The 24,766-nt window shown below is 46.9% G+C and overlaps 1 protein-coding gene across 1 annotated transcript in view; it reads right to left on the reverse strand.

The window, feature by feature from the left end:
* Positions 1 to 24,766, reverse strand: part of SLIT3 (slit guidance ligand 3) — a 719,548-nt gene that overhangs the window by 231,808 nt on the left and 462,974 nt on the right. The window contains exon 5 of the mRNA XM_018065519.1: positions 10,861 to 10,932. Within this exon, the coding sequence (XP_017921008.1) occupies positions 10,861 to 10,932 (72 nt within the window). The remainder of the gene's footprint in view (positions 1 to 10,860; positions 10,933 to 24,766) is intronic.

Consider the following 24,766-nt stretch of genomic DNA (forward strand, 5'->3'; position numbering starts at 1 on the left):
GGAACTCTACTTCCCACTCACTTCTTCCATGAACCTAAAACTGCTCTTCAAAAATAAATATTTTTCTACTAATTAAAAAAAAAAAAAGAACTCATACTTTTAGACAGTCTCAACGGTCTTCTCAGAAATATTTTCCCAATGGTGACCATCACAGCTTGCTCCTGCCTGGGGTCTTGGCTGGTGCTGGAGACCACAAATGCTCTTCCAAGGCTCCCCACTGAACTGTGCCTGCTGCTTCCTACAAGCCATCACCCTGTGCTTGTCAAATCTCAGAGCTTTTCCTAGCCAACCCCTCCAAAACACTTCAGACTTGTGCTAGATTTGCCACAGACTAGCCTGGTTGCCTTGAGAGAGTTTCTGAATTTCTTTGAGCCTCAACTTCCCCACCTATATCTAGAAGCTAATAAAACTTTTCCTAATGATCTGTTTGGGCTGTTGCATTAATTAAACAAGAAAATACCAACGAAGGCTTTGGGCAAACCACAAGGTAGTAGTGTTCACGTACTTAAGCACAGAGTTTCCCTGGTTTACACCTCGCTGGTATTTTCCCCATTTTAGATTGTGAGACTGAGGCTCAGAAACATAAGTTGCCCGTTTAAAGTCACATAAGTCATAGCAGCAAATCGAGAATTAAACACAAATATCAAGTCTGACTCCATAACTCATACTTTTTTTTTTTGACTTTTTATTTTGTATTGGGATATAGTTGAGAACAATGTTGTGATAGTTTCAGGCGAAGGGAATCGGTCATACCAATACACGGATCCGTTCTCCCCCAAACTCCCCTCCCATCCAGGCTGCCACACAACACTGATAGAGTTCCCTGTGCTACACAACTCACACTTTTACTCACTCCACTACATTGACTCCAAATGAGGTAAAGAATCAGATCAGCAATAGGTACTAGAGTCTCAAAGTGTGGACGCCACTGTAATAATCATCTTCCCTCTTCTTAAGACCCTTTCGTTTCCCTTTGGATCTATAAGTCTCCAGGCAAAAGCTTAGTCCAACAGTGAATGCCTCATAGGACTGCTCAGCCCTGCTCAGAGGGGCTCAGAATCCCTGCGCTTTCTTGCCAGCCTGCAGGAAAAGATGTGACTCCGGTTTACATGCTTCTTGTAAACCCCGTTTGCTGTGCATTTAGCGCTCAGAGAAGTTAAACATCGGTGATGATTTTTTAAAAAGAATTTTGCCTACAAATAAAAATGTCCCAGATGAGAAATTTTAGTGCTGGATCCAGAATAAGAGTCTCTATTATCCTAAAAAAAAAGAAGGCTTCTCTGGGCTGATTCTTGCAGCTTTGCTTTTATCCTTCTTTGTTCCAAGATACAGTCCCTGATGCTGGGAAAGAATGAAGCCAAAAGGAGAAGGGGGCTGCTGAGGATGAGATGGTTAGATGGCAATGACCGACTCAATGGACATGAATTTGAGCAAACTCAGGGGGATAGTGGAGGACAGAGAAGCCTGGTGTGCTGCAGCCCATGGGGACACAAAGAGCTGGACACAGCCTAGTGACTAAACAACAAGGAAAGCTGGTTGAACTCAGACCCACTGCAGAGATCACTAGCCAGCCCTAAGGATGTTGGAAAGATTCTAGAGCTCCTCAGCCTCATTCCAGAAAATATCTCTCAGTCAACATCTAGCTTCCTCTTTTCCTTTTCTCTGAAGGTGAGCCCAGCCCACACCTCAACCTCAATATCCAAGTTCTGGGCATCAAGACCCCCTGTCAATCTGACTCCTCTTTTCTGCTGTCCCTCACCAAAGCCTGGCTTCTTGACTCTGCTCCTGAGTTCTGTCTTGATAACAATAAAGCTTTGCTCCTCTCTGATAGAAGGTGGTCTTAAAGAATCATCACACTAAACAATCTGACCAAAAAGACTGTCTAGCCCCAGTGATTTTTTAACCCTTTTTTAATTAAAAAAAAATAGGACTCTTCATTCCACCAAAGTCTGCTTATGAACCTTACTGTCTAAAAGAGACAATTTTAAACATTATCATTATTGGAAAACTACTTTTTATTTGTGGGCTCTTGGAGCACTAGAGTTTCTCAGTACAGACACTGAAATCCACTGATCATAACGTGTCAATGACTTATTTTAACAAATGTGAAAACTGAGACCAAGAGGTTAAGTGGCGCCCTGAGGGCACTGTTACTATTGGTTTCCTATTGCTGCCAGAACAAATTACCCCAAATTTAGTGGTTCACAACAAACAAAACAAACAGGGTTTTAGCAGTCCTCTGAGTGTTGACATCTCTTTGCTCTGAAAGTCACCCACTTACTCATTGTTTATTGAGCATCTACTATGAATCAGGCATGAAACTAACGCAAATAAAACAGTGGGTAAGACAGATTCTGCTTCAACCTCTGCATAGCTTGCAGGCTGTTGAAGCAGAAAGACGACTCAGAAGGGAGTCAGAACTTAGGGTGGGGGGTTATGTGAAATATCTAATGCCTAACGGAGGACCTCTAACACAGTCTATAAAATGGTATAATCTTGGCCTAGAAGGGATTCTGTGTGTTACCTGTACAACTTCCAGTTCTAGACACAACTGCTGGGAAGCGGCACTTACCACCACTTTGCTTTTGTATAAAGTGAAACTGAAAGTCGCTCAGTTGTGTCCAACTCTTTGCAACCCCATGGACTGTAGAGTCCATGGAGTTCTCCAGGCCAGAACACTGGAGTGGGTAGCCTTTCCCTTCTCCAGGGGATCTTCTCAACCCAGGGATTGAACCCAGGTCTCCCGCATTACAGGTGGATTATTTACCTGCTGAGCCACAAGGGAAGCCCAAGAATACTGAAATGGGTAGCCTATTCCTTCTCTAGCGGATCTTCCTGACCCAGGAATCGAAACGAGGTCTCCAGCATTGCAGGAGGATTCTTAAACAACTGAGCTATCAGGGAAGCCGCCTTTGGATAACACTGTATCATATCTTAAATAAACTGGCAAATTAGACTCCTTTAGCCTGGAGAACCCCAGGGATGGGGGAGCCTGGTGGGCTGCCATCTATGGGGTCATATAGAGTCGGACACGACTGAAGTGACTTAGCAGCAGCAGCAGTCTGGAGAAGATATGATACACTTTGGATAACTGTATCATATCTTCTCCAGACTAAAGGACTCTAATTTGCCAGTTTATGTTACTATTGGCCTCGGTTCAGAGGATTTACTTTAGTAAACCACCTGGTATTTATTGAGCACTTGCACTGTTGGGCCTGGGGGCAGAGGGGGCACAGGGCTCTCGGGGAGGATGTTTCATATTGTAGCCACTCTTTGTGCACCCGTCGGTCTCCTTCTGTGATGGTACATCTCAAAACCGGGGGCTGTGCTTACCCATCTTTTTCTCTCCAGGACTTTCTTTGGACCTGGTGAGGGTAAGGGCTCCATGATGGTTTGTGGAAGGAGGAAGGGAAAAAAGGAAGAGCTGTAAGAAAGAAGGAAGCAGGGGACGAAGGAGTAAGGAAGGGTAGGGAGGAGGAAAGAGAGGGAGGAGGCAGGCAGGCGGGCTGCTGGGATTCTTTTCTTTAGACAGCTTATTTGGGTAGCACTGAGCATCCTGGGGTGTAGCCCAGCTTCCTCCAGCAGCACCTCTGAACCTGACACACACAGCCAGGAATGCAAAGAAGGAGAGGCTAGAAAACCTGCTGCACCTGGGGAAGGCGGCGCATCGGCATCTGCTTGCCTCCTGTGAGCAGATTTTCCCAGTTCTCCCTTCCAAGAGGCAACAGGCTTTCATCGGGAGAGGCGGGCACTAGTCCTGTCCTCTGTCTCCACCCACTAAGCCCTGGTGACAGGCACTTGGTTCACTGTCCAGGCCGCCCCCGGGCCTGCCAGCTTTCTCCCACTGCTCTCTGCAGTTTGCTGCTGCCTCTTTAGGTCCACTTTGCCTGCTTAATTCAGGACCAGAAGGTTTCAACAAGTCTCCTCACTGGCCAGCCTGACTTCAGCCTCCGCTTCTCAGTGATTCACCCTCCCCACCGACACCAGAGCTGTCTTTTTGAAATGAAAATCTGCTTATGCCGCTCATCTACTAAACCCTTTTCAGTGGCTCCCCTTTGCTGTTGCTGTATTGATCGGGCACTCAAGGTCCTCCCTGACCCCCACTCCTCCATATTCCACCTCCCCACCCTGCTATCCTCATCTCTCTTCACTGTTCCTCTTGCTCACTGTGCATCAGCCATGAGTCTCTGACAAAACTCAACTCTTTCACACACTTCTGTCCCTTTGCACAGGTGGGTGATTTTTCATATGCTGTTCCTTCGGCCTGGAATTCCCTTCCCCTGGGTAAACTCCTACTCATCCTTCAAAACCCAACCCATGTCACTTCCTGAGTGAAGCCAGAATCAGGTTTGCTTCCCACTTCTTTGTTCTTGCCTCCAACAGAGTGCTGGCCCCTGTCCCGAACCCACTGATTTGCTAGTTTGCCTCCTCATCACACTGTGAGTTCTCTTTCTATCATATTATTTTCATAGTAAGTATTTCAACAATTGTGCACGATTTCTTATGTGTAGCAGGCCAGCTGCAAATACTTGAAAAGTGAAAGAACGAATACACTCATTTGCCATATTTTTAGTCGCTGGTTTTCTCTGCTGTGAGCTGCTTAGACACTGGGGATTCCACAGTAACTGAGGTGGGCAGGTTCCTGTGTTCACTGCGTCTGGCATCAGAGACAGGGTGAGAAACAGATGAACGGGATCATTTCAGAGGGCAATGCATGCTCTTGATAGATATAACTGGGTAGTAGGCTGGAGAGGAAGGGCAGTGGGGGCTGGAGAGCTGCTCCAGATGGTAAAGTAAGGCCGCTCTAGGAGGCGTGATGTCTGAGCTTCGACTTGAACCATCTGAAGGAGGCGACTATGTGGAATCCTGAGGGTTTAGCCTCCCACAAAAAGGGAGCAGCAAGTGCAAAGGTCCAGTGCAGACAGAAGCTCAGGGTGTGTGTGAGAAGCACCAGATGAGCGAGAGAGGGCCCAGACAATGTAGTCTTACAGGGCACGGCCAACAGCATGAACTCTGTGCCAGGTGCAGCAATGACTGAACTGAGCTGAGATGAGCAGACAGAGATGCCACCAACCAATGGGCGGCCCCTGCCCCTCCCTCACCCTCACACAAGATTACTGCCTGCTCATGGGGCCGAGACAGCCCTCATTAATCTCAGGAAGCGGGAGGGCAGACTCGGGCAGTGCAGCAACTCAGACTAACTAGGAAACACAAAGGCCTCCTGCCCAGCTTTGTTTTGAAAGCGTCAATTCCAAATTCTGCTAGCTGGCAGAGATAGGGGTTATTGATTTTCCCTTCTGGAATGCATGTCCTACAGAGTCCTCGCAAATAGAAACTGAAAAACAGAGGAAAACATAACTGCTGAGAAAGATAGAGCAAGGGGACATTTTTAAAAACAATCTGTACTGGTTTTGTCTTTTTCTTATTACGCTTTGTTGGATTGTGGCTTGTCATCTCTCTTTTTGTTCCAATTCATTTCCCCCCTATTTCTATGTCTTACGATTCTCTCTCTCTCTTCTCACTTTCTCCCCTCTTTCTCCTCTCTGGGTCTTCACTGATCCCTAGCATGGTATTTGCATATTGAAGGCAGGGAACATTGGCATGTCAAATATTGGTCTATCTACAGGTCGGTATGCCTGAATGCCTCTTTTTCCAGAGCAATCTAGCCATCTTACTGTCTCTCTTTATTTATTTATTTTTGGGTGTTAAAGGTGAAGATTCTACTTTTAATTTTTTATTATTATTTTTTAAAACTTTTTATTGGAGCTTTCGAAGCGACTGAGCGCATGCACACAGTTGTTTTATAATGGTATTGCGTTAGTTTCTACTGTGCAGCAAGGCGTATCAGCTATATGTATACATATACCCCCTCTTTTTTCAATCTCCTCCACACTTAAGTCATCAGAGCACCGAGTAGCGTCCCCCATGCTATACGGCAGGTTCTCATTGGTTATCTTGGTATCAAAGTGAAAGTGTCAGTTGCTCTGTCATGTCTGACTGTTTGCAACTCCATGGACTGGAGCCTGCCAGGCTCCTCTGTCCATGGAATTCTCCAGGCCAGAATACTGGAGTGGGTAGCTATTACTTCCTCCAGGGGATCTTTCCATCCCAGGGATTGAACCCAGGTCTCTCCCATTGCAGGCAGATTCTTTACTGTCTAAGTCACCAGGGAAGCCCCTGAAGATCTTATTTACAAGGCAGAAATAGAGACACAGGCAGAGAGAACAAACGTATGGATACCAAGGGGGAAGGGGAGGATGCGAGGAACTGGGAAGTTGAGATTGACATAGATACACTATTGATACTATGTATAAAATAGACAACTAATGAGAACCATTGTCTCTCTTTAAATAGAGAACCTGTCCTCTCCCAGGCAGGCACTGTAGCAGGATCAGCCCATAAAACCAGCTTTGAGTAATTGCATAGAGGCATATCCCGAGCTAATCGCATTCTTTCTTTTCTCCAGAGAAGCAGGAAGCAAATCCAGGTTTCCTTCTGCTGCCTGGGTGGGGGCAGGGCACTAAATCCCCCCAGCACCAGCATGACGCCGGGGCCTCCTCATCCCCACCAGGTTCAAACATTCCCATGGTCCTTTCAGCTCTGACAATGAATCAGGCCTCTGCTTGCCAGCAGCCCCATGGGCTACTTTCCATCTTCCTTCTGCTGGTGGGGCTGAGTGGGGAGCAAGCTGCTAGACAGAAATGTCCATGGACTGAGTCCAGAAGATGGGTGGGTGAGTACTAAGTGCAGAGGCCTAGGCCCAATGGGGTCTGCTGACTTACGAAATTAAACGCAACACACTAATTGAAACTCAGTTTTGTCATCTGGAAAATGGGGGTAACACAGTCTCTTCCTTCTTGAAAGGGAATGTCAGGACAAGCGAAGAAAATCCACACAAGACTACAGAATCATAAACCACAAAGAGCCAGTCCTTGATTTTCTCCTCTTAATAGTATCAAGAATCGGCAACCTGATACTGCAATAATTTATCATCTCCTATTTTGCTTAAGTAATAGTAGAAGACTGTTCCGTTCCCTGGCAGGTGGTTCTCAGATCGATGGCAGGGGTATACGTTCCTGAGGGTTAAAATTCTCTCTTTGTCACTCACGAGACAGACCATCTACAACTGGGTGAGTGAGGTGTGGCTGGAGTAGGGTGTTCCCTTCACAGGTTTTATACAAACAGTTTTTACAAACTGACTCCTATTTCACATGTAGTGATGCATATTTAAATGTACAGCTATAGCCACCAACCTTTATTCAGATGCTTCTTTCTTGGCCTTGCTCCACAGCTTGGGTCCTATATCTTCAATTGCGTGCCTGCATGTGTGAGTGTTAAATCATGTCCAACTCTTTGTGATCCCGTGAACTGTAGCCTGCCAGGCTTCTCTGTCCATGGGATTTCCCAGGCAAGAATACTGGAGTGGGTTGCTGTTTCTCCAGGGGATCCTCTGACTCAGAGATCGAAGCCGTGTCTCCTGCACCAGCAGGCGGGTTCTTCACCACTGTGCCACCTGGGAAGCCCCAGGCCTCTGATTACCTACACTTCATTTTCTCTTAAGGCTAGAAGATGATTGAGTTTTACACCCTCTGAGTTAAGCCAGAGATGCAGCTGTGACCACAGACCAAAGTCAGAGAACCAGCAAGAACAGGGAGGTCAAGTTCACCAATTTCCTAATACACAAAAGGTGCTCCACCCTTTTGTGGAAGATTTGACATTACTTTACACTCAATTCAGCATCTTCCAGCCTCGATCTTCCTCCTGATCTTTCAATCTCTGTGGAATGGGAGCTCCAAGAAGGCAGAGCTCACAGGTACATATCTTACTTCCTGCGTTTTCCCCTAGAACTGGCATTTAGTAGGAGCTCAGAAAACATCTGAGGCTGCATGGATGAGTGACAATGAGAACTTGCCATCATTCTCTGTGTCATCTAAATAAGGAATGTATCCTTTTCCTCTTCTTTTCCTGAGTCTAATAACTCACCGATTGCCACCTCTGCTGCCCTGGTTCTCCCTGGCATCTTACTGTGGGACTCCTCCTTTCACTCCTGCCTGTGAGCCCTGATCCCCCCTGTTGGACCACAGCCTCATCTCCACATCCCCTTTCCTTCTTCCACCTTCTCCTGTCCTAGGTTCCTCTCCCAGAGTGAACGTTTCATCGTGACCTCTTTCAGGTCGGAAGCTATCCACCTTCTCGGTACCTAGCTCAAGTGCATGCTCCTTGCAGGCAAGGCTCACCACCACCTGGCCACCACCTCTCTTTCTGGCCTGCTCACCTAGTATTCCGGCGCATCCTCTCCCTACTCTGCACACAATATTTGCCCGTTCCCTCTGTGAGTTCCAATTAGGATTCCAGGCTCAGCGCAAATCTTTACGATTATAACCTCGCCTCAGAGCTCTTTCTGACCTGATCACCTGTGACTCTGGCTCACGATCCCCCCACTCTCAGGAGATGGCTCAGCTTGTGTCCCTTGACACGCAACCTGTATAGGCTGGCCTCCCCACTCTGCACACACCATTTGCCTGTTGGCTCTGTGAATTCCATCATCACGCTGTCTGGGCTCAGTGAAAATCTTCACAATGACAACAACAGCGGAAGACAGCGGTAACATTAGCTACAACTTTCTAAGCACCTTCCGAGTGCCAAGCATAGTACTGTATTATTCAAATGTGTTATTCCATTGACCTTCACAAAAGCCCTGGAGATGAAGTACAATTCTCATCCTCCTCTCACAGTGCAGAAATCCAGGCTCAGAGTGTCAGGTGCTGTACCCTGGGGTCACAGAGTCAGTACGGGGAACAGCTGGGGATCAGGCACATGTCTAGCAGATAACCAGAGTCACGGCTCTCTCTTTTAGGTGACACTGCCTAAAGCTAGTGTTCTTCTTCGAGCTCTGACAGTCCTTCATAACGCACGGCCACTGGTCAGCTCATTTTCCTGTGGGCTGTTAAAACTCTTGACTTTCTCTCGGATGCACACTTCTTGTCCTCAGTTACACCATAACTCACCTGAAACCATGACTAGTGCTTCTGGGCCTTAGAGGTCCTGGTCCCCAAAAGCATGCTGACTGATCAGGAGCATTACAGTAATCAACCTCTTGCGCTTTGTTGATTAATTCATCCTTTAAGCAGTGAGTTGATTTGCCTCCCCTGTCCCCCTAGGTCCTTGCTGTTCAGGATACACATCCAGGTGGAGAAGGAGGCCCTGTCCATAGTTCTTGATTTGTGAAACTAGAGACAGTAGAGGAAAACAGCGACAATAAACCCTCAAACCCCAGCAACTATTGAGGATGACTCTAAGAATGAACCACTTGCCTGAGACTCAAAAATGTAGTTAGTAATTACACAGTCCTGCTTATCCATCACCATGATTCACTTTGTATTAACTGGCTCATTTTAAAGTACAGCCGTGTAACAGGATAGATCTATCCCTTTCTGTATGTAAGACGATAATTGGGGGCTCAGCAATCAGGAGGATGGTTGACTTTGAGTCAGTCCCTGTTCTCTGGTCCTCAGTTTTCTCACTGACCTGGGAAATTTCGGGAGCTGGCCCTTTCCTGCTTTTCCGGGACACTGCTCAGCACCACCTCTTTTGTGCTCCGTCTGAGTCACGGTCTCCACAGCCTCTGTCTGCTCTTCCCGGCGCTTCTCTGCTGCTGGGCAGATGAAGCAGTTGGCAGCCGCCCACCCGGAGCCCCCTGCGCAGTCCTCTCTGGCCCGTGCCCCTTCACCCCAGATGCCTGTGCCCCTCTGGTGTGCTTTGCATGTTAAACACCTAAAGCTTTCTGCTCAGTTCTCAGCAAAGGGGAGGCAGACAGCCTGTATTTGGAAGCCATCATCAGCTTCCTGGCACACCAAAGTCCCTGCAGTCCTTATGGGGAAACGTCAGAGCTACAGTAGTTTTTTTTTTTTTTAAATATCCTTCAAGACTTTTCAAGTTGGAGACAAGCCTGTGCAGGAGGCCAGTGGGCAGAAACGCCCCCTTTGTGCCCCTCTCCAAACTCAGGTTCTGAAGCACATGGGCTCAGGAGGGCAGGCAGAAAATTCCAAAGGCACGCTCCTGGTGAAGGAAGGGCCCAGGAGCCATGATTAGCGGCAAACAGTGGGGGCCAGGCAAGAGGCGACAAAAGTCATTTGGCAAGTTCAAAAGCAGGGTGATGGAACAGTTCTGCATCAGTCGCAGTAACGGGCAAGGGGATCCTAAAATGACATAGACCTGCCCACGCGCACATGTGTGGACGCAGACACACAGGAGTGCAGAAAGGGTATGCAGACTGCTCTACTACTTTTGAAACTTCCTATGAATCAATACTTATTTCAAAATAGAAAATGAAGAAAAGCCCCAAGCGCCTAGTGCAGTAGGTCTGGCTATGTTACCCCAGGATCCTGGCACATAAGGCCTGATGCTCCCTCATAAGATCCTATTTAATAACAGTGAGATCTTCACCATCACGATCTTCAGCAACACCAAGGCTCCCATTTGCTGAACACTTACTACGTTGAGGCACTCAGCATGAAAAGCATTTTCTCATTTGCACCAATACCCCACCAGGCTATCACCCCCGTTTTATAGAAGGCAATGAGCTTGGGAGAAGCTGAGTCAAGCCTCAGGCCACAGGGCTGCTGTGGAACAGGAGTGTGACTGGGGTCTGGGACTCTATATTGATGCTTGGGGACGAACGATCAAAGAAGAGCTGCCTCGGCATTCTGGAAACCACTTCAGCACACCCCTCAATCTGTCCCAAAGGCAGCTGGCTGGAGGCAGCTCCAGGCGCGCGATGCTGCCTGCCTGTCGAGGGTCGCTCACCCCGCCTTTGCCCAGAGAGCCCGTCTGCAGCAAAGCAACAGAAACATCACTTACAGGTTCTTCACGTCGGCGATGCCACGGAACGCCTTCCTCGGGATTCCCAGGATCTGGTTTTCGCTCAGATCTCTAAACAAGAAGAGAAGAGGCACAGGCGTTAAGGACCCAGCCAGGCTTTATCTGCATCTCATTATGATAACAAAACCCCCCTGGTGGCTGCGTCTGCGGTCAGGAGTGTTTGGGGGACTGTTTAGTTTCAGGCCCCAGGCTGGTAGCAGCCCTCACATTGTTCTCCTGGTGATGGCCTTGCTGAAATGGTTCGCAGGCAGCCGGCTGCCTCCAGGGCGGGCTCTGTGGGTGGTCTCGCACCTCCAGGCCACGAGCCAAGCGTGGGTTATTTGTTGCACACTGCACCCAATTCTGTTTTGCCACCTCCCAGAGATGACCCCTTCCTCCCCTCCCCCATGGCGCCCCTCCCCCAGGGCAGGGTCAACACCTCTCCCTCCCCCAGCTTCTCAGGGACTCTGCCTTTGTCATCTGAGATGGGAATGCAGCCTGGCCATCCGGATTTTCTGACGTGGGGGGAGATACCATCTCTGCTTTTCTGGGGCTCTGAGAGACTCGGGGTGGCGGGGGCCTCCTGGGGATTGTCTTAGGGATAGGTATGATGGATTCAAATTGCATTTCCACAAACCCACCCAAAATAGGGGCTCTACCGTACTTCATGTAGTATTTAACAGCGTACCATGCTGTTTTGAGCAGGGAGGGGAAAGGGACAAAGTTTGGGTCTCAAAGCTGCTCAGAAACAAGTCTGTATCAGTGTCCTCTTTCAGTTCAGTTCAGTTCAGTCGCTCAGTTGTGTCCGACTCTTTGCGACCCCATGAATCGCAGCATGCCAGGCCTCCCTGTCCATCACCAACTCCCGGAGTTCCCCAAAGCCTCAATTTCCTTTCCTGAGACCCATGCGTTTGTTTTGCTTCTCACGGCCTTCCAGTTTTCTTTTTTGCTGGACCAAATATATGCACCTGTTTTCATTCACACCCCATTCACAGCTTGCTTGGGGTGTTAGTGAGTAATCAAGCATATATTTGTGTATCAATCACGTCTATATATACAAACATGTATCTTCCTTATTTTGGAAAGAACACAATAACTTTCAGATATGAAGGTAAACAATGTCCTACCCAGACACAACCACTGTTACCAATTAGGAGTGATATGTATATATATTTCACCAATATGATCTCATGGTATATCGTCTGCTATAACCCTTTTTTCCCCACTATATTGAGAACATCTGTTTCTGTCATTAACTGTATGCCAATGCCAACATTTTTTAATGGCCGTACATCATCTGATTCTGTAGATGGCTGTGATCCTATGCTGTCAGGTATTTATTTATTTGCCATTTAAGGCAACCCTGGGATGAATTTTCCCAGTGCCCACACACTTTGAGGACGCTTGTTTGGCTGCGTCCTTGATATAAAGTCATCTGAGGAGATGTACTGGGTCCCAGGGAACATGTCTTAAATTGCCATGCTGCCCTAGAGGCAGACGGACATGCTCATGCTGATTTTCCATGGGCACCTAATCCAAAGCTATAGACGATTCCAAATATATTTGGAAAGAGAAGTCAGACCACCATCCTCCACTAAAACCTGGGCCCTCTAAATTAACCATTTTGCCAGGGAGCAAGAGGAAACCTGGGAAGCAGAAGAGGGGTGTCCATTTTTCTGCTCTCATCTACTGAGCTGAGTGGCCATACTCTCTCTGAGCGGTGGGCCAAACTCAAGACCCATGGAGACGGGGGCCACTGTGAGGCCCCGAGGCCAGGTCTGGTGTTGGGGTCAGGTGCAGAGACAAACGCAGAGGAAGTCTTGGGGCTGAGTGACAGGGCGCTCCCAGTCTCGAATCCAGTTTCCTCTGCCTGCAACTGATGTCAGTAAATTCAGATGCAGAGTGCACCCCGCTGCAAGCTCCCCAGGCTGGGCCTGATTCAATGAGCAGGGCTCCAGCCTGCAGTCTGGGCGCTGAACAAAGCCCACGACAACAGCAGAGGTCAGGCAGTGTCACCAAGGCCACTTCCCTGCTCTCCATCAGCCTTCAAGAGAAGGGGGCCCAGGTCCTGTCATCCGACTCAGGCAATTTCCACCAGGCATCTGGGCTGAACCCGAGGCTCCGGCAGCCGCAAAGGGCCCAGTCTTTTCTGCCAAGGGAAGGCTGGTCTCCAGGACAGTGAGCCCCTGCCCGCTTCTCTCTCAGGCTTGGCTGCTGGCTGTGGCCGCTCCAGGAAACCGCTCAGGCCACATTTTTGGCAAACAGCTAATGCTCAAAATCAGGGGCAGGTGGAGGAAACAGGAGAGAGGTTTAGAATGGTCAGCTCTAAGCACACTTGAAAGCCAGCTGAAGTGGTCCATAGTCCAATAATGCCTTCACCCTTTGAGTTTAAGGTACCCCAGTATATTGAACCGATAGCAATTGTATGCGTATTCTGGTCTGCAGTACAGTGGGATGAAGAGAGGACAGTCTTATTTAAGCAGAAAAATCTGGTGGAGGTGCCAGGCAATCTCCCACGAAAGTGGTCACACAGACAAAATCCTGCACTGGGATGGGGTGCCCACGTGGGTCTCCATTCACTGTTCTCTTGCTGTAAACACACCCAGTCTTGCCCCTAATTCCAGAAGCCCCATTTAAAGCACTGCTCTTGCCACCTCCTTGCCATGCCTTCCTCTTGCCACAATTTGAGCAAAACAGTAGATGGTAGGGAATTCAGCTGTTCCCCATGACAATCTGCTTGTAAATTTTATTAATTTTATTTTCCATGGAGCCTCTTTTCTCTGGCTAACGGTACCACTGCCATTTATCTGCGGGACTGTATATTGATTTTATAAATACCTCTAGTGGGCTGACAAACTGACAGCTTTAATGGTGTTACTGATGGGGTGTGGAGGAGGCTTCAGGTCTGGGTGCTTCATTTTCGGTAACTGTCCCTTCACAATTATCTTGGGGCCTTTGTGAGGGTTCCTAATAGTGTGTTTATCTCAGCGTGATGCCAGAGCATGGAGCTATTGTTAAGTACTATCTTTGAGAGAGACAAGAGCCACCATTTTCGCCTGACACTTAGATAAAAATAACAAAGTCTATCGGGGTGCCCAGAGCGTAGTCCTGGCCAGTTGCTTGTCGGGGGCTGGTGCTTCCCTCTTCCTGGGGAGACGCTCAAGAGTGGCCAGGGAAACAACCCTGGAGGGAAGGAATGAGGTTGGACTAGGCTGAGAGAGAGAGAGTTGAGCTGGGGTTTTCTGGGGAAATAAAAGAAGACTGGTAGGAAAGGCTTTCTTGGTTGAAAAGTGGGGCTACAGATTGGAATGCCTTTTTAAATAATTAGGACTCAGAAAGGAGAACTGCATTAGCTAAAGTGCATTTTCCTGCTTCCGGAAAATGATTAACCAACTGATTATTCCATCCCAAAACACCAAACCAAAGAGGACTTATTAAGGAGACAGTAAGTCAAACAGGAGTTGGCAAGAACCAATAGATCCCCCTTCCAGCCAGCACTGTCCCCCCCCCCCGCCCCGCACCTTTTTAATTTACTAAAATGCTTTGGACACAGATTAACTTTCTTCGCAAATTTATTATTGTTTCATCTACCTGGAAACGGGAAATGCAGACACTTTGATAAATGGATTGAAAGGTTGTCTAGTTTCAGTGGCGCTTTTGAAATGCTTCCCGGGGCTCTCCCTGCAATGTCAGGCATGCTTTGTTCTCCGAGCAGCAGTGAATGACAGTCCCCACCTTCAGCCCACCCCTGCCTCCCCATGTTTACCAGGCAAGGCAAGATGCAGGAAAATGCTCTCCTCTCTGCTCCGGTGGGGACAAAGTGTTTGTCCTGATCACCTTCAAGCTACGAGGAGGTCCTGTCTGTGTTAAATGGCAGTTTATGGGGGTGGGGGAGATTCGCTCTTGGAGGTCCATCTCCAATCACTCCCAAGTTTCAGGACATGGTTTGGAAGCTCCCCAACCTTGGGAAATTCTTGTGTCTGAAGTGATAGAGCCACTTATTAGCTGTATGATCAGGAAAACTACTGAAATGCTCCATGCCTTAGTTTCCCCTTACTGATCTCCTGCAGATTAACACTGAGTATGAGATGAGTTGGTATGTGTATACTTTGCACAGTGCCTGGAGCCCTGGAGGCATTCACTGAAAGGCTGCATTTATTTCTTGAACTTTCCCCATTTTGTCCTGGATTTACAGTGCTGAAAATGTCCCCTTTCACCAACCTCAGGACACAGGCCTTCAACTCTGCAAAGAACAGAACACGTAAACATCGTTACTATTCTTTTCATAAAATCTGAGGGAGATCAAACTTCCTCTCGGGCTTTCCTGGTGATCCAGTGGTTAAGAATCGGCCTGCCAAAGCAGGGGACACGGGTTCGATCTCCAGTTCGTGAAGATCCCACGCGCTGCAAGGCAAACAACCCTGAGCACTGCAACTACGGAAGCCCGTGCGCCCCGGGCCTGTGGTCCGCAGCAAGGGAAGGCGCCGCAGGGAGAGGCCTGCGCGCTGAGCTAGAAGGTAGCCGTGGATCACGGCAACTAGAGAAAGCGCACGTGTAGCAATGAAAACGCAGCACAGCCAAGGGTAAAAATAAACAAATAAATAATGTAAAAGCTTCCTCTCCTCTATCATCTAGATAGCAGTATCCATATTTGACTCTAGATTCTTTTAGATAAAACAGGAGCGTTTGATTCAGGACGAAAGGAGTGTCTTAGGGGGGCTCTTTCAGAAGCAGATGCTTGCTCCAGTGATGGATTTACAAAGCACTCCCGGGAGAGACAAATAAGGGATGGAGAAAATTGGATGGAGAAGGAAATAAAGGACAGTCAGGTAAAATGCTGGCCTTGTCCCAGCGCCCTGGGAGCTCCAGTCTCTAACCAAGGGCGCTGGGTTTTTGTAGCCCAGCATTAGACAGTCCTTGTTCGACCACCCAGGAGAAATGTGAATTCCCTGGTTTGCCTGCTCTCCGTAAGTCTGGATGAAGGGACTCCAGCAGCTCAAGGACAGATTGCTGAAGAAGTTCCCAGCCATGAGGTTTAGCAGCAAAGTCCAAAGAAGCAGGAGATGGGAGCTGATATTGGTAAAGGGAACCCAAGGGATTCAAACCAAAAGGCTTCATATGAAGGCTTCAAGGTTGGTTTTCCTAAATCAGGAAGTTCTCAGAAGATTAAAAAAAATCACCCCTGAAAGATGACATATCCAGGATCAAGGGTCAAGAGGCCATGAGGGGAAGCTTATTGAGAAAAAAAAAAAAAAAAGCAGCAACCCAATCTGGCACCTTCTTTGTCTATTTCCCCAAACCCTTTGCACTGAGACTAATCAAGGGCCTTTTTAGTAACATTAAAAAATATATATATATATATACACACACACACATATATCAACTCTTGATTAGCCAAACTAAAAGAGGGTATGATCTAAAAGCATTTATATTTAGAACCTTCATTGGACTGGGGATCAGGATTCTCTTTGGCTCAAGACTGTACTAAAATTACTTTCCTAATCACTCACACTGCCTAGCAGAAAGAAATCGTCCATTGGTGTAGTAGGTATCAACCGAAACCCATTTCATTTCTGACAGATAATCCATGAATCTAAAATTTCTTGGACTCTCAATGTTACCATCCTGTACAAAGCTGAACCTTGCTCCCCTACCCCCAGCTCCTAAAATGTGGTAAACGTGATGCATCGCTCTGCTCTAGGAACCAAAGAGAGAGGTTCTGCTTTGCTTACCTCATGTTATACAGCAGGAGGGACAAATATGCAGGAAAAATTATTCCCTGAGGATTTTTACAATGTGGGCTTCAGGGGGGATTTATCTTAAAAGGTAAATCTCTTATGTAGGCAGTTTATCTTAATAAGCAAGATTATATGTTTTCAGTTGGGTCACTGTCAAAATCAAATGAGCCCCAAACATAGGTCCCAGCTAAGATGGAGAAACAGTGGAAACAGTGACAGACTTTATTTTGGGGAGCTCCAAAATCATTGCAGATGGTGACTGCTGCCATGAAATTAAAAGACGCTTGCCCCTTGGAAGAAAATTTATGATCAGCCTAGTGAGCATATTAAAAAGCAGAGATATTACTTTGCCAACAAAGGTCCATCTAGTCAAAGTTATGGTTTTTCCAGTAGTCTTGTATGGATGGAGAGATGGACTATAAAGAAAGCTGAGCATTGAAGAATTGATGCTTTTGAACTGTGGTATTGGAGAAGACTCTTGAGAGTCCCCTGGACTGCAAGGAGATCCAAGCAGTCCATTCTAAAGGAAATCAGTCCTGAATATTCACCGGAAGTACTGATGCTGAAACTGTAATACTTTGGCCACCTGATGCAAAGAACTGATTCATTTGAAAAGACCCTGATGCTGGGAAAGACTGAAGGCGGGAGAAGGGGACGACAGAGGACGAGATGGTTGGATGGCATCACTGACTCAATGGACTTGAGTTTAAGTAAACTCCGGGAGTCGGTGATGGACAGGGAGGCCTGGTGAGCTGCAGTCCCTGGGGTGGCAAAGAGTTGGACACCGCTGAGCGATTGAACTGAACTGATGAAGTCCTGATACATCCAGCTCAGTGTCTGGTCAATAGCATTCTTTGTCTGAGGGAGATTCCAGTAGAATACCTGAATCATTTCTTGAAGGAAATGCCACCTATCTCAGAGATCCAGAGACTCAAAGTATCAGTGGGGGACCATCTCCGCCTCCCCAGCAACAATGATTTCCCATGGCTCCAGCTGGGTTTCTAATATTTCGCTGCAGCAGGGCTGACATCGCCTGCTCCTTGATGTTAAAAAGTCAGAGAATGAAGCACTTCAATAAGAGTTTCTTCCTTTTTGCCTTCTCTGGACAAGCTCATTAGAAAAGTTCTAGCCATAGCATTCAGATACTTAAGACTGGGGGGGATTAAATGACTGTTCAGATTTTTACTCCATGCAACAGAAAGTGAGTTGAGCACCTACTGTGCGCTGCACTACTGGGACCCAGAAGTGAACAGAACCAGGCTTCTCTTCTCCTGGAACGTGCATCTCATTGATCACAGATACAAATAAACAGACTCTTTCACATATATGAATATATACACTTCAAAACATAAGAGCTGCAATCTCACTGTTTTCTTTTTTTCCTTGTCAACAAGTAGAAAGCCTGTATCTAAATTCACACTGTAAGATTGTTCCTAACCACCAAGGAAAATAATTCACAGTTTTGTTTCCCTCCAAGTTCAAAATCTTTTTAGGTTTTAGGGGGGGAAAAAAGGGAGAGATGCCAATCTGAATTACTGGGACTTGCAGAGATGCAGATTTGTTTAATTAAGTACTTTGGATTTGTCTTTTAAAGTGGAAAGTTGGATAAAAATCAGGATAGTTTGAAAATGTTATTAACAGGGCAGCTGTCCCCACAGTGGGGCTCACTGCCTACCTGATCAGAATTTACTGATGATGCCTTGAAAAAAATATATAGATCTCTGTTTTTAAAAATAATGTAGATATGATAATAGTATTATGGTTTCAATGTTTTGTATGTTATTTTTTCTTTCAGTTAAGTCTTTATCTTTGAGAGATACATCAGTTCAGTTGCTCAGTCGTGTCCGACTCTTTGTGACCCCATGAATCGCAGCATGCCAGGCCTCCCTGTCCATCACCATCTCCCGGAGTTCACTCAGACTTACGTCCATCGAGTCCGTGATGCCATCCAGCCATCTCATCCTCTGTCGTCCCCTTCTCCTCCTGCCCCCAATCCCTCCCAGCATCAGAGTCTTTTCCAATGAGTCAACTCTTCGCATGAGGTGGCCAAAGTACTGGAGCTTCAGCTTTAGCATCATTCCTTCCAAAGAAATCCCAGGGCTGATCTCCTCCAGAATGGACTGTTTGGACCTCCTTGCAGTCCAAGGGACTCTCAAGAGTCTTCTCCAACTCCACAGTTCAAAAGCATCAATTCTTCGGCGCTCTGCCTTCTTCACAGTCCAACTCTCACATCCATACATGACCAGTGGAAACACCATAGCCTTGACTAGACAGACCTTAGTCGGCAAAGTAATGTCTCTGCTTTTGAATATGCTATCTAGGTTGGTCATAACTTTCCTTCCAAGGAGTAAGCATCTTCTAATTTCATGGCTGCAGTTACCATCTGCAGTGATTTTGGAGCCCCCCAAAATAAAGTCTGACACTGTTTCTACTGTTTCCCCATTTATTTCCCATGAAGTGATGGGACCAGATGCCATGATCTTCGTTTTCTGAATGTTGAGCTTTAAGCCAACTTTTTCGCTCTCGTCTTTTACTTTCATCAAGAGGCTTTTTAGCTCCTTTTCACTTTCTGCCATAAGGGTAGTGTCATCTGCATATATGAGGTTATTGATCTTTCTTCCGGCAATCTTGATTCCAGCTTGTGTTTCTTCCAGTCCAGTGTTTCTCATGATGTACTCTGCATAGAAGTTAAATAAGCAGGGTGACAATATACAGCCTTGACGTGCTCCTTTTCCTATTTGGAACCAGTCTGTTGTTCCATGTCCAGTTCTAACTGTTGCTTCCTGACCTGCATACAGATTTCTCAAGAGGCAGGTTAGGTGGTCTGGTATTCCCATCTCTTGAAGAATTTTCCACAGTTTATTGTGATCCACACAGTCAAAGGCTTTGGCATAGTCAGTAAAGCAGAAATAGATGTTTTTCTGAAACTCTCTTGCTTTTTCCATGATCCATCGGATGTTGGCAATTTTGATCTCTTGTTCCTCTGCCTTTTCTAAAACCAGCTTGAACATCAGTGAGTTCACAGTTCACGTATTGCTGAAGCCTGGCTTGGAGAATTTTGAGCATTACTTTACTAGCATGTGAGATGAGTGCAATTGTGTGGTAGTTTGAGCATTCTTTGGCATTGCTTTTCTTTGGGATTGGAATGACAACTGACCTTTTCCAGTCCTGTGGCCACTGCTGAGTTTTCCAAATTTGCTGGCATATTGAGTGCAGCACTTTCACAGCATCATCTTTCACTGAGAGATACATACTGAAATAATTAAGGATGAAATGATAATGTCTGAGTTTTACTTCAAAACAACATAGGAGAGGAAGAACTGGGTAGAGATATTGATGAAACAAGACTGACCATGAGTTAATACTTATTAGAGCTCAGTGATGGGTATTGAGGGGGTCTGTTTATAATCCATGCTTGACTTTTACACAAGGGTGAAACTTCCCATAATAAAAAAAAAATTAAGACTCATTCCTGGGACCCATCCCAGACCTACTGAATCAGAAGCCTTTAGGATGATTTTTGGACACTTTTAACAAGTTTGTGAACATGGGTAGGATGATTAGTGTATCTGATTAGGTGGCAAGTTCATATTCTAGCTCTGTGTCTTTAAGAGTATTAGTTCAATTCTTTAAACTTCAATTTGTACTTCTTTGAAATTAGGATAAGCATCATAGATAATGGACAAGCAAGTGCTTTCTATATTCTAAGCAGGGTATAAATGCAAACCACTGTCTTTATTTCATCAGCAGGAAGGTAACAAATACAGCATCCTACTTCTTTACATATCTAGTCTGCTTGGGGAAAATCTTGGGTCCAAGATGCAAAGGAGTTCGGTGTCTCAGGTGCAGGTTTGCTGGTGTTGGGCAAAATGATAACGGGATAGGTAGGTACACAGGTAGGTAGGTAGCTAGACTGATCAATAGATAGATGGGTGGCTGGGTAGGTAGGTAGATGGATGGATGGATTGATGGATGGGTAGGTAGGTTGGTAGATAGGTAGATAGACGGTAGAAAGACAGATGGATAGATAGGTAGGTAAGTCGATGAAAGGAGGACTGAATGGATGAGGAGGTAAATGGATAGGTAATAGACAGATAGATGGATAGATGGAGGGAGAGGGTCTCCTCACAGGAGGAGGCCGCGGCAGGCAGAGTGACAACGTCTAACCTGTCTTTTAGAAATCCACTCAGGGGCCCAGTTTGGAGGCTGACCCAGAAAGGATTAAGAGTCTCTGGGTGACTCCACCTCTCCCCGGAATCCCAGAGATCTGGCAGAGGCAAACCGAGTACTTTGTCCCTCCCAGACCTTCAGGTGAGGCTCTGCCTGAGTGAGACGGGGACATTCCTGGTGGAGGCTCACAGGTGAGGGATTTCCCACAGATTTCTAAGAGAGCTGCAGTCTAAGAGAGGAGTCACTGGAGGGCAGGGAGTGAGCAGAAGGGCACGGCCAGGCCGAGAGGCAGGTCTAGAGCCGCGATGGCCGATGCTGGCCTGGTGTTCGAGCACAGCGGAACTCATGACCCTCTGAGGGGCTGAGGGCTATAAGCTGCTACAAAAGCCTGAAATGGGATTGGGGTTCTTGGTTGCTCTGAGTAGTAGAGGCACCCTTTCTCTTTCTGGGCAGATGTTCTAGAGACCACAGACTAATGTACTCAGGTTTCCCAGGTTAAAGCAAATGAGTAAAGCAAAAGATTGTCATGGAATCATAACAGGGAGGACACAGGCTGGGGGAATGCAGGGCCCATTTAAATTAATTGCCCCCAAGTCAAAACCAAATTATTCTCTGTGCTTGCCAACAGAACACTCACAGGACTGAAGGGTGCAGAGGCCAGCATCCTTCCAAAGAAAGTGAAAGTGAAAGTATTAGCTCAGCTGTGTCCGGCTCTTTGTGACCCCATGTACTGTAATCCTCTGTCCATGGAATTCTCCAGGCAAGAATTCTGGAGTGGGTCTTCAGAAGTGGCTCTTCTCCAGGGGATCTTTCTGACCCAGGGATCATTGCAGGCGAATTTTTTACTGTCTGAGCCACCAGGGAAGCCTGCCCCTTCAGAGAAGACCTGTTAATTCTAGAGCACTTCTGTCTTATCCAAGTATCATATGAGCCACGAGTGCAATTACATTTTCTCAGGGACTTCTGGTGATCCAGTGGGTAAAACATCACCTTCCAGGGCAGGGGTGCAGGTTTGATCCCTGGTCAGGGAACTAAGATCCCATATGCTTCACGGCCACAAAAACCAAAACATAAAAGAGAAACAACATTGTAATAACTCAACAAAGACTTTAAAAATGGTTCACATTGTTTAAAAAACCTTAAAAAATATTTCTCTTAGCTGCATCAAAAGCAATCAGTTGAGATGAATATTAATAAAGTATTTCACTTAACCTGATGTATCTAAGACATAATCATTTCAATATGAAAATAAATTAGTGAGATACTTTACATTCATTTTTCATGCCAGGTCTTTGGAATCTGTGTGTGTATTTTAAATCCATGTCAGTTCGAGCCAGCCATCCCCTAAGTGCCTGACGGCCGCATGTGGCTGATGCCCGTTGTATCAGCCTGTTCTAGGGCAAAGCTAGGAGCTGGATGCTAGAGTGATGTGTCCATTCATTGCCAAGGAGGAGCCCAGTGGAGGGTTGCTGGGTGGTGAGGGGAGGTTGAGTTATCAGTGGGAAATGTGGGAAGGAGCCAGTTAAGACAGAAACCTCTGGATTCAGGGAAGCAGGTCATGAGTTGAAATAGTCCAGTCATTCAGTCATCCCCTCTAGGAGCAGAGGACCTCCTTCCAGTCGTGGGGTTTAATTTGCCTTTCCAAACCACCACCCTTCTAGGGCTGAAAGGATAAAACTAACACTTCCAGTCCAAATAGAAGCTTGCTTCATTGAACTGTCATATGTAACTCCAGAGAAGGCTCTTTGTGTTCATGATATAGCATTATAACTGATTGCTCATCTCCAGCTAGTGGTGCAGAGGCTTAGCTTCTCAACAGTTTACTAATCCCTGGGATTATCACAATTTACCGACAAAACAGTTACTTCGATGTGATTGGGGAGCTCTTATTGTCAGCCAAATTAAGCCTTCTGTTCTGGTCGGCTTTGTGTCACTAATGATCAAGGAAATATTACCAGGATTCCAATTACTGGCATCTGACTTGAGTTTGTGCATTCATCGCCAACGAACCCTTCAGGGGGTAAAACCATGATTCAGGTATTCTTATATCATGTGCAAAAACCTGGCACTGAAAATAATCTGACTGTAAGGATCTAAGGATGTTAGTCATTTAGTTTATCTGACTCCTTGCAACCCCTGCTAGGCTCCTCCCTCCATGGAATTCTCCAGGCAGGAATACTGGAGTGGGTAGCCATTCCCTTCTCCAGGGGATCTTCCCCATCCAGGGATTGAACCTGGGTCTCCTGCACTGCAGGCGGATTCTTTATCGTCTGAGCTACTGTACCTGAGATAGCCCCTGGCCAACTTTTTTCCATTCAATGAAATGTTTTGGTTTGATTTGTTAATCTTGACTGGGGTGGGAAGAGTGGTCCACTTGGTTCAAAAAGATGGAGACTGGTGTTTTCTAATTTTCCTTTGTTTGAAGCTGTGCATCTGCCCAGTGGAGTTTGGGAAAGGGAGCCCATTTCTGTGCAATCCATCCTCCTCTCCGTGAGACATGCTGTTCCCACCCCCTCCTTCCCCTCCGCCCCTCTCTCTTGGCAGCCCTCCGAGGCTTTCATCCCTAATTTGATTGTTGTAGCTGACACTGTCAATCTGAAACCCAGTAGCATGTCTAATGCTGGCTGGACAAGGGGAACGCAGGAGGAGTCGAGGGGGAGGCAAATTCATCTTGCGAAGTAGCTTTATGTAAATCGATCCTTTGGCCGAATGCTGGAGCCAAGCATTTGCTGATTAATTGGAGAAGCATCCTTGTTCCTGAGTCTTCTTTAGAGCGACGGCACAAATTGAGTCTGCTCTTCTTCACAAAGACATTCCCACGCCAAAAAGCCTTTGCAATTAGGAGATGAGACCTTGGGAGCGAGGGGGAGGTGGCAGCGGTGGGGGGACGTTTATGGGATTGTTCTGAGGTGCCCTGTGTGCGCTAGGTCTGCTTCATGGTTAGCTGCTGGCCTGAGTCCCCTCGTTTGCCTCCCAGTTGGTGGCCTGACGGCCTAAGTTCTGAGGCTTAACACCCCGTAGGAGAAGATCTGCTTGTGATGAAGCGGGTGGCTAGCGGGGCTTCTACCTGTGTGTTTCTTGTGGACCCCAAATATATCTGTTCAGTTACTGCTCAGATCCGTTTCTGTTGGCGTCAAGAAGGAGAGAGTGAATCTGTGATTGATCCAATCCCTCTTTCACACCTTCTAAACTTTTCTGGAAAAAGAAAGTCCCAGCAAGATGCTACCTCATCCTCCAATGTGATCCTTTTAACTCTGTCCCAGAGGACTGTCTGGGGCTTCCTAGGTGGCCTGCCAAAGCAGGAGATGCCAGAGACGTAGGTTCGATCCCTGGGTCAGGAAGATCTCCTGGAGGAGAGCACGGCTACCCACTCCAGTATTCTTACCGGGAGAACCCCATGGACAGAGGAGCCTGGGGCTACAGTCCATAGGGTTGGAAGAGTCAGACGTGACTGAAGCAACTAAGGGTGGACACACACGCAGGGCAGTGTTTAACTTGCCTATACCAAAAAGCTAATGACAAACGAGCAGCCTGCACACAGGTTAAGCGAGCGTGGATCTGGAAAGATTGCTCATGACTGCTAACCCATGCGCTGACCGAGAGGTGGAGCTGGACAGGCCACCTGGTCTCTCCTATTGACCCCTCACTAAGTTATCGGCTTCATGCGGTCCGGGACTTCTGCTGAGCATGAGGCCTGATGCATAGCTTAAAAAATACCTGTCAAAAGGATAAAAGAAAAAGCTAAAAAGATTTCATGGCATTACCTGGTCTAAGGATGATTGAGAATAAACCTCCAGCTATGAGGAATTTTTTTTTCCAAGTCCAGGTTGTCCATTTAAATTAGAAAGAGCTCTGGACTCTTCCTTGACCCTTCCGCCTCTCCTTTCCTGATGGAGTATCATGTGTGTGAACTGATACAGTTAAAATAGGCTTGTATCCTATGGAGCCACAGATAAAGTGTCCAGTTCAGAAGGGTTTAGTGAGCTGCGCTGAAGAGT

Source organism: Capra hircus, chromosome 20, assembly GCF_001704415.2.
Source record: "Capra hircus breed San Clemente chromosome 20, ASM170441v1, whole genome shotgun sequence".
Lineage (NCBI taxonomy): Eukaryota > Metazoa > Chordata > Mammalia > Artiodactyla > Bovidae > Capra > Capra hircus.